This window comes from Xiphias gladius, chromosome 11, assembly GCF_016859285.1.
Source record: "Xiphias gladius isolate SHS-SW01 ecotype Sanya breed wild chromosome 11, ASM1685928v1, whole genome shotgun sequence".
Lineage (NCBI taxonomy): Eukaryota > Metazoa > Chordata > Actinopteri > Istiophoriformes > Xiphiidae > Xiphias > Xiphias gladius.
The window spans coordinates 20,656,897-20,666,839 of NC_053410.1; the positions used below are offsets into that span (position 1 = coordinate 20,656,897).

General features: G+C 40.9%; 1 protein-coding gene across 3 annotated transcripts; it reads left to right on the top strand.

The window, feature by feature from the left end:
• On the top strand, positions 1-9,734 carry herc4 (HECT and RLD domain containing E3 ubiquitin protein ligase 4). Of its 3 annotated transcripts, XM_040139596.1 has the most exons (23): positions 1-257; positions 363-522; positions 753-829; positions 931-1,152; positions 1,232-1,323; positions 2,227-2,357; positions 2,518-2,672; positions 2,789-2,865; positions 3,129-3,253; positions 3,448-3,507; positions 3,924-4,035; positions 5,700-5,889; positions 6,006-6,178; positions 6,299-6,418; positions 6,519-6,617; positions 6,801-6,968; positions 7,338-7,481; positions 7,693-7,859; positions 8,074-8,140; positions 8,224-8,306; positions 8,774-8,957; positions 9,067-9,169; positions 9,283-9,734. In XM_040139596.1, exons 1-23 carry the CDS (start codon positions 32-34, stop codon positions 9,489-9,491), a joined length of 3,144 nt encoding a protein of 1,047 aa, XP_039995530.1. In that variant the 5' UTR covers positions 1-31; the 3' UTR covers positions 9,492-9,734. The 3 variants fall into 3 exon arrangements, with proteins under 3 accessions (XP_039995530.1, XP_039995531.1, XP_039995532.1); XM_040139597.1 differs by lacking the exons at positions 8,224-8,306; positions 8,774-8,957; positions 9,067-9,169; positions 9,283-9,734 and having other exon boundaries at positions 7,693-7,885; XM_040139598.1 differs by lacking the exons at positions 8,224-8,306; positions 8,774-8,957; positions 9,067-9,169; positions 9,283-9,734 and having other exon boundaries at positions 7,693-7,885; positions 8,071-8,127.
• Positions 9,735-9,943: the final 209 nt, after the last annotated feature.

Sequence of the window (9,943 nt, forward strand, 5' to 3'; positions counted from 1 at the left end):
CTGGCGTGTGTAGCAAAAGGGGGGAGCTACAATGCTGTGCTGGGGAAATGCTTCCTACGGACAGCTGGGCTTGGGTGGGATTGATGAAGAGATCGTGGTTGAGCCACGAAAATGTGAATTCTTTCATGGGAAGCAAGTGTGTGATGTGGGGTGTGGCCGCAGACACACAGCCTTCCTGCTGGAGGATGGGACAGTGTACACCTGTGGCTGCAACGACTTAGGGCAGCTGGGACATGAGAAGTCCAGAAAAAAACCAGGTTGGTGTTGTTTTGTTTTTGTTGTTTTTTTTTTTAAATGTTTTTTTATAATAACAGTTGGTAAAATCATTCATCATGCAAACATTTATCCTTGTCCTCTATTAGAACAGGTTGTGGCCCTGGATGCACAGATCATAGTGGCAGTGTCATGTGGAGAGTCCCACACACACGCCCTGAATGACAAAGGGCAGGTTTTTTCGTGGGGTCTGGGCTCAGATGGGCAGCTGGGCCTAAATAACTTCGAAGAATGTGTTCGTGTGCCTAGGTAAATTCAGCAACTAGTTTCATATTTTCTGATTTGCATAAAGTCTTATTTTTTTTAGCTTTACACATTATTTGCTTATCCTTTCCTATGTAAAGACAGTTGTAATTAAAACTAGTGAATGTATCAGCTTATGTTTATCTAAATGTCACAATGATTTTCATAATCAAACTCTATTGCAAATGAGGGAATTTATTTAAACATGTTAATTTCTTTCTGCCTGTATAATGCAGAAACATCAAGAGTTTGTCAGATGTACAAATCGCTCAGGTAGCCTGTGGGTATTGGCACTCACATGGACTTTCAAGAGGTATGGATGGTTTGTACCTACATAATGCATATTTACTCATTCAGCGTATTTTGTTTTCCACGTGATAAGACATTCAATGTTATATCTGTTTCATTGCACAGGGGGCCAAGTCTTCTCCTGGGGCCAGAATCGATATGGACAACTTGGGCTAGGAATAAAGGGACAGAGCATTTCCACACCCCAAATCATTCAGTCTCTGCAGGCTATTCCTTTTGCTCAGATATCAGCGGGTGGTGCTCACAGCTTTGCCCTCACTCTCTCAGGAGCGGTGTTTGGTTGGGGGCGCAACAAGTTTGGTCAGCTGGGTCTCAATGACACCAATGGTGGGTGGTCAAAACCCTAAAGTAATTGTGAGCATTCGAGCCCTAAATTTAGACTAACTGTCAGAATTATCTCTTTCAGATCGATGTTTCCCGGCCCTGCTGAAGTCCCTTAGATCTCAGAGAGTGATTTACATCTCCTGTGGAGAAGATCACACAGCAGCACTGACCAAGTTAAGTTATATACTTTTTCGGTTATTTGATAAATCTGCAGTGTTCTATGTGGAAGACCTTGATTTGAATCTGGGGTTACTTTGAGTCAAAGTGGTGTCTCATTTAATGTGTTGAATCGATTGTTTTTACAGCCTGGGCCTTATTTTTGTAGGTTTGGGCGTCATTCCTAATTGTCTAAATATTCTGATTACATATTGTTGATATTACACATTGTTGATATGGAGACACAAGGACGACTTAACATGGCCGCGCAATGGAGTCATCAGGGCTTTTCAAATTTCAACCTTTCAGGCTCTTCTGAGGTTTTACAGTTTTATTTAGCTTTACTAAATTATATGTACACCATTGATTAGGAAGTGAAGATTGAAATTAACGAATGAAAAAAGGTGAATCATAATCATCATAATCTTCTCTCAATCCACAAATAACCCCATATCTCAGCAGTTAAGATGGGAAGTAATACTATCATAATTAATATGAATGAAGGATATACTTTTAAAGAGTAAGTTGCATAAAAAAAAAATTTCCTTTAATTTCAGGCACGACTACAGTTTGGCTATTGTGGGCTAAACAACTGTAATCTTTTACCAACTGAAGCATTATTTGGCTTGTTACGTGCATTGTGAATTTCAATTTCCAATCGAGGTACCCAGAGTGCAGTAAGTTTCTGTATCAGTAGTGGCCTCAAGACTTTCAGATCAAAATATAACCTTGATGAAGTTTAGTCCTATTTAGCTTGCTCCTTCCTATTGGGAACAACTGGATTGAAATCACTAACATGATTTCACACCCTGCCAGATTTTCTGTCTGTCCCAGTCCTTTATACTGTGTTTGCTAATGTTTGGCCTTGCAGTGCTCTGTTCCTTGGGAAGGTCAGAATAACTGGTGGTGCTGATTTTACAGGAAGGAGGTGTGTTTACATTTGGAGCAGGAGGATATGGACAACTTGGACATAACTCTACAAACCATGAAATCAACCCTAGGAAAGTGTTTGAGCTCATGGGAAATGTAGTCACGCAGATTGCATGTGGAAGGTAAAATACACAATGTGTATATTTCATCTCACACATGACTAAATTTGTTTTGTGCAACGACATCAGTGTACATGATGTCATTTTAAGTAATCAGTGTAATTGAATTTTATTGAATTTCATAAACAACTCAACCTTTTTCAAATTGTTGTGCATTTATAAGGCAGCACACGTTAGCTTTCACACCTTCCTCTGGGAAGATGGACTCATTTGGGCTTGGTGGTAACGGGCAGCTTGGTACACGCTCCACTTGCAACAGGAAAAGCCCCGCCCCCGTCAAAGGCCCCTGGGTAGCCTCCAATGCTCCAGCGGATACAGGTGAAACACAGTAAATAAAGCTGCGTCAAGTGATTTATCAGGACCGAAAGAAACAACAAAATCAGCAGCAATTTATCCATACATTTATTTCTTCCTTTCACTCCATTACGTTGCAGAATCGCAGCAGTGCTGTTGTGTCAAGAGGATTCATGCCGGAGGAGATCAGAGCTTTGCTCACTATTGCACTGCCAGTGTAAGTTTTCAGGAATAAAGGGGCTTCTCCCAGTTGAGGCCTCAGTCACTGCGGTCTCTTAGAGATGCTTTCAAATTTGAAGTACATTGTAAGAACTATATAATTTAACATACAATAACCATGCTACAGAATTTTCAAATGAACATGGCCGAACTGCGTCATACAGAAGGGGGAATGTAATTCCTCAAACAAATTAGTCAGACTGCTTCACCTGATCGATGCCAGTTGGTCTTGTTTTTAATCATGATGTTTCATTTTTGTAGAACCTCCAGAGCATGGATGATGTGAGGATACAAGATCCCCACAGAGGGATTTGCACCTTGAATGAGGATATCATACAAAAATGGTTGAACCATTCACCAGGAAGACTCCCGCTCGAAATCTCCAAGTAAAGTCTTCTCCTCACAAGAACCATGGCTGACCACACCTTATTGATGTTATGGCTTGTTTTAGTTCATTGTAGACATATTTTAACAACTGGGAAAAGCTGTCATGATTTTTTTTTTTTTTTTTTTAGTTCTCTGTATGTTTTGCTTGCGAAAAGTAGTCACACTAATTACTTGCCTTTTATGATTCCCTCAGTGAGATTGACCTCGTGTTCTCCTCAGCAAGCTGCCTCAATGGATCTTTTCTGTCAATGAGGTAATCACATTTTAGATGAAGTTCATTCTCATCTAGAGTCTGGTCCAAAAAGTCTTATTTCATCACTACTAACTTTTTGTTTCCTTTATTGTCCAATCCAAGACATTTTCTTCACTGATTTGATCCTTCGTCTTCACACACTATTTTCAACCGATTCACATCAAAATTGAGAAATCCTTACCATTTGTTAGTAACCTACAAGTATCAGACCTAGTTTTTGTTGAGACTGTCAGGGAGACGCTGATTCAACTCCAACTGGTTTGGAGCTGTAGTCAATGGAGTTGTATTATAATGAGAGGTGTTTCTAATATTCACTTCCCCTTTTGTATGTAAGCGGAGTTGTTTTGCTTGGCAGCCGAAATATTTGGAATTCTACCTTGTATGGTCTCATATTAACTGTCTATTTCTTTACACAGTCACCCAGATCACTACAGTACCAGCAGCAAATATTCAGGGGTGGATATGAACATGGCGCGCATCTTGTTTCACAGGCTGATTCAGCAAGATCACCCGGAGATAGCTCAGCAGGTCAGAAGTCCAAAAAAATCCTGTTGTTGTCGGACCATATCTATGTATTACATTGTTTTTTCCCCCACTAGTTTACTTCAGCAGTTAAATAAAATTGTGCTAATATTGATTCATATGTTTTATATTTGCTGTAAATGTACATAACACTTAGTCTCTCTGCACAAATTTCTCCTGCAGTGGCAGCATGTATTGTACTTTTGGGTACAAAAAGCATCATGTTGAATGGATCAGTGTCTACTATACGTGTAGATTCTGAAAACTCTTAATGAATATTCCAAGCCACATTTTATGCCACACCGCCTCTTTTAGGGTACGTGGCCCACCATCTTGAATTTGTGCCCCTGTGTCTCATTGGCTTTGATAGGGAAGTACTTTTCTGGACACCCCACCTCCCCCCTGCCAAAAAAAAAAAACCAAAAACATTTCCACACAATTTCTGATGAGAAAATCCTGGCCTTCAGTTTCTTAACCCATATTTCTCACAGTCTTTTTTGTAAGATGCTCATATAACTTTCATTTGGTACCTGCATGAAAAAAGTTGGCTTTGGTTAGGGGCTTTGGATTTGTAGTGGTTATTAGGGTTTACGACAGTTTGAAGGCTGTCTGCACAATCTGAAATGCATATTTAAGCCCTCTTTTCTCAACTTACTGTAATTACTGCATAATGCTATCACTGTGAGGCTTTACCACATATAGAAACATTATTCCCTCCATGGTTTTTACGCCAGGATTAGAAGCTGCAGTCACCCTCAAACCGATTGACTGCTCTAAACGCAAGGATTTATGTTAAATAATAACTGCTATTAACATCCAAACATTATAGAAAACTGATCACATTTCAAAATTTATTACTTTAGTAACATTGTACAGGCATCTTAAAAATGACATAATACTGTATAATCCTTATAAAACATGAGAGTATCTAGCTTTAGCAGCCGAATGTTCCACTGTTATCACCAGCTAGCTGCTAAATTTGTCTGTATGCCCTTTCATGTTGGAGATGTAGCGTCCAGTGGGGTGTATGAGAGCTTTTCCCCCTGAAAATAGCTGCCTGCTGCATCTGGAAACGAGGCTGATGAGAGGCTTGAGAATGACCCAAAACACTGACTTCAAAGATGCTTCATAGAGCTGAGGGGAATTCTCTGTGGGTTTGTCACTTTGAGTGACACCTTTCACATTACACGTAGTGATTGTTTTCCCTTGTTAATACAAAAATATGGATTATTGCAGCTTTAATTAAATACAGTGCAGTATAAGCACGATAAGTGCAGTAAAAAGTTATTACTTGAAAAACACTAAATTACAAGAATCTTCACATTGTACATTGTTGTATAATATTTATAATATACAATAAATCAGAGTACTTCATGTTACTGTTAGTGCAAATCTCCTTTCAGTGCAGACTGAAGCCAATGACTGCTTGAAATTGGTTTAAGTAGACAATTCATGAGCTCGCCTTCTCCGAAACCGAGACATTGTGTCTCAAGTCCAGCTCCAGCATTAGCACCCTGCCACACCTGAATGTGTCATGGTTTCACTTTGCCCCCAGACCTTCTCAACACAGTGTTTATGAAACAAGCGCTGAGATAGGCGTTGCATCAATTAGGATGTATTACATTAATCATAACAGACCTACAGTGTATACTTTCTTCTGTCTCCTTCAGATCGCTGCCAGTCTGGAAAAGAACCTGATTCTGAGACTGAGCAGCTCTCCTCCAGACATTGAAGCCCTGAGACTCTACCTCATTCTCCCAGAATGCCCTCTCTTCAGTGAGCGAAATAATTATGTGACCATTGCTATTCCTTTTGCCAAGTCCCTCCTCAGCCTGAAAGAGGCTCCACTGAGGGTGCTAGGTAGGATGAAGATGATATTTCTTAATGCTTTATGCCACACATGATGCAACAGTTTCTCTGTGAATTTTGGCTTTTCATCTTTCTTCAAAAAATGATTGGTCCTGTGCTTGCGTCAGGAAACTGGTGGTCTACGTTTGAGCCCCCAGTCTTCCAGTGGCTGGTTGAGTTGTACAAGGAGGTGGTGGTTTATCTGCTTCAGATGCACAAGGTGGGCATTCCTTCAGTAGAGCAGAGGATTTTCACCTGTTTCCTGGACACGTCCCTCCGACTCCTGGAGATCCTGCACACGGTGAGATCTCGGGAAAAAAATCCATGGATTTGTGTTACAACAGCTGTCACATGCCAAATTCATACAGTAAATCGTACAGTACCTCGACAAACAGCTTATAACATTTTCCTGATGCTTCAGGTGAGTGAGAGAGCAGGACACATCATTCAGTACGATAAATTCTACATCCACGAGTTGGATGACTTGATAGATATCAGAAATGACTACGTCACATGGATTCAGAGGCAGATGTACCCACTGGTGAGTCTACTGCTGATGTCGGGTCCATGATTCGCTTCATTACATTTGTCTATGTTTAGGCACCAGTTTGATCCATTTGTTTACGCCTCTGCATCCTCAGGGTCATGATGGTGTGGTGACTCTGTGCAGGTATCCTTTTGTATTTGATGCCCAAGCAAAGACCACTCTGCTTCAAACTGATGCTGTCATACAGATGCAGGTAATGTACAGGTTTCTTACTTCATGTGTTGCTTTTTTTTTCCTCCTTTGCGTTGGTTTCACTCCGTGTAAAGGAGCTGAATCTAGTGAAGGCAAATGATTTGGGATCACACCGACTGCAACATTGTACCTGTGAAAACGTATAACATTGTCATCATCCATCATTCCCGTGTTGCGTTGATAGATGGCAGTGGACCAGGCACAGATGCAAAACTTCAGCTCCATGTTCCTGCCAGCAGTGGAATCTGTCAACCCATGCCTCATCCTCATCGTCCGGAGGGAAAATATTGTTGGAGACACCATGGAAGTCCTCAGGAAGTCCAAGAACGTTGACTACAAGAAACCACTCAAGGTAAAAGCTGCTATAATTAATGTTTTTATATTAACAAAAGATCAAATGACGGAAGTGTGTGTGAAAGGTGTTGCGCATGGTTGCACACCCACAGAAATTTGCTCTGTGACTCTGCAGTTCCCCTCAGCTCTATGGAGTCTTTCAACCTGAAAAATTGTACAGATTACCTACAGCTCCTCTAATTCAAGGCCTTATGTCAAGAATTAAATATATATGTCATGGATAGACAGCGGGATTCATCAAATATTATGTAGCTGAAAGTGTTCTGCCACTAAAATACATACAGTAGTAGTACAATTCCGTGTTGTCATTTAGATGAAGACTTAAGAGTTAGTGCCGTTGTGCTAATGTTTGCGACCTCCATGGCAGGTGATCTTTGTGGGAGAGGAGGCTGTCGATGCAGGAGGCGTGAGAAAGGAGTTCTTCCTCCTGATCATGAAAGAGCTGCTGGATCCCAAATATGGCATGTTTCGTTACTACGAGGAGTCCAGGCTCATCTGGTTTTCAAACAAGGTACATGCTCACACTGCTGAAATATCACTAGCCGTGTTTTTGAGCGCACTCTAAAACACCCTCAAAAATGGGGACACTGAAGTGGTCGTAACATGAATTGGCACATATAAATGCCATATCCTGTTTACAGAAACCCAGCTAACACCTGAATGTAACCTATGAGAAACTGCCCTCCATAAAATCTTTGACACTCAATGACTGTCCCTTGCAGACCTTTGAGGACATTGACTTGTTCAACCTCATCGGAGTCATCTGTGGTCTGGCCATCTACAATCTCACTATAGTGGAGCTCAACTTCCCTGTGGCCCTTTACAAGAAGCTTCTGAAGAGGAAGCCAACACTAGACGACCTGAAAGAGCTAATGCCAGATGTGGGAAGGTCAGATCAAGGAACAGTCATCTGAGGTTTCCATTTAACATGTTTATGGATGTCAGTTTACCTTGGTATTTTCTTTCCTGCATCTAAAATTGATTCTTTTAATGTTGCAAGTACAGTATATTACCACAGACAGTGTTAATACAAAAGCGTTTAACATTGTCTAACAACATGATTTTGATGCGTATATTTCTATTCGTGTCTCCTGTAAAAGCAGGAGTCTGCAGCAGTTGCTGGACTACACTGAAGATGACCTTGAGGAAACGTTCTGCTTGAACTTCACAGTAAGATAACTGTCAAGCAGCAGTCTCTGTGGTGCATAAAGTAAATCGTGGTAATAAAATCTAAACACAGTCTCTTCTGTCAGATCACAGAGGAAAACTATGGTGCCACAGAGGTTTTGGAACTAGTACCGAACGGCGAGGACATCAATGTTAATACATCAAACAAGTAAAATTTTCTCGCCTGTCCTGTTGGCTGATAGCGGATGTTGTTTAAAGGAATAGTTTTACATTTTTGGAAATACATTCTGCAAAGAGTTGCATAAGAAGATCGATACCGCTCTGATGGCTGTACGTTAAAAATCTAACTGGAGTCAGTAGATTGTTAGCTTAGCTTAGCATAAAGACAGGAAACGGGAGGAACAGCTAGCTTGGCTTTGAACATGTTTTCAGAAGTTTGGACATTTTCCAAAATGTCAAACTATTCCTGTAAGACTCAGACTTGTGGTGTCTTCCTGTTTAAGAGTTCCAACTCTTGAACCAGTAAATTGTTGTAACTCATCCTGAAAATCTCAACGGCAGAATCATCCTCTGTATTGTTTGCTCTTAGAAATCTGGTCATATTGCTGTCCTTCAGTTGCATTGTACCTGTAACATGTTTCTAAATATCACTTTGTCCTTTTTTTTCCCCTCAAGGCAGGACTTTGTCAACGCCTATGTTGACTATGTTTTCAACACGTCAGTGGCCCCACTGTTTGAATGCTTCTATGCAGGCTTTCACAAAGTGTGCGGTGGAAAGGTTTTAGACTTGTTCCAGCCAAACGAACTGCAAGCCATGGTCATTGGCAACACCAACTATGACTGGATGGAGCTCGAAAAGGTCGCGTTTCAAATATCGATGAAGGAAAATGTGTCATCTCAACAGCTCATTTTGTCAAAGTCAGCCTAATAGGTTTAAATAGTACATTATTTTTGTCTCCGCTCTTCAGAGTACTGAATACAAAGGGGAGTATTGGACAGATCATCCCACCATCAGGCTCTTCTGGGAGGTGTTCCACAGTCTTCCTTTAGAGAAGAAAAAACAGTTCCTCTGTAAGTGAATCCGTCCATATACAACATCAGAGGAGCTCTTCTTTTGGCAATGTGAACTTACTCACGTTTTGTGTTCAGCTGGAAAAGTGAAACAGTGTCTCTCACGTTTCCAGTGTTCCTCACAGGAAGCGACCGCATACCCATCTTGGGCATGAAAAGCCTGAAACTGGTGATCCAGCCCACCGGTGGAGGGGAGCATTATTTACCTGTCGCCCACACCTGCTTCAACCTGCTGGACCTGCCCAAGTACACGAGTCTGGAAACGCTCCAAGAGAAGCTTCTACAGGCTATAGATCACAACCAAGGCTTTAATCTTGCCTGAAAGTACCCAGAAATGCCTAGAACTCCATGTCGAGACCAGAATGTTTTGTTTTGCAGACTTCTCAGTCCGAATTCTGCTTTAAGAATTGAACACTGGTTAGGAAAGAGGAGGAGGCCACATTACGCTAGAAATGATTAAGAATTGGATGTCTAGACTTTCATGTTAATCTTGACTTTGATCTTCCAGCTTTTTTCCATGCCATCACAGTATTTGATGCCCTATTAAAAGCTGATTGACATTTGATATTGCTCTTGCAGATATGCTTTTATTCATGTTTGGATATGACAAGTGTGATGAAGCAAACTACTGGTATACACTTTACAGGGCATGCATACAGCAACAAAAAAGCCTCTAAAATTTAATTACATCGCAGCAGCACTACCTTTCTGAAGCTGATAATGTAATGTAATAGTGAGATGTCTCTGTTTATACTGTTGGACAATTTTTTCAGA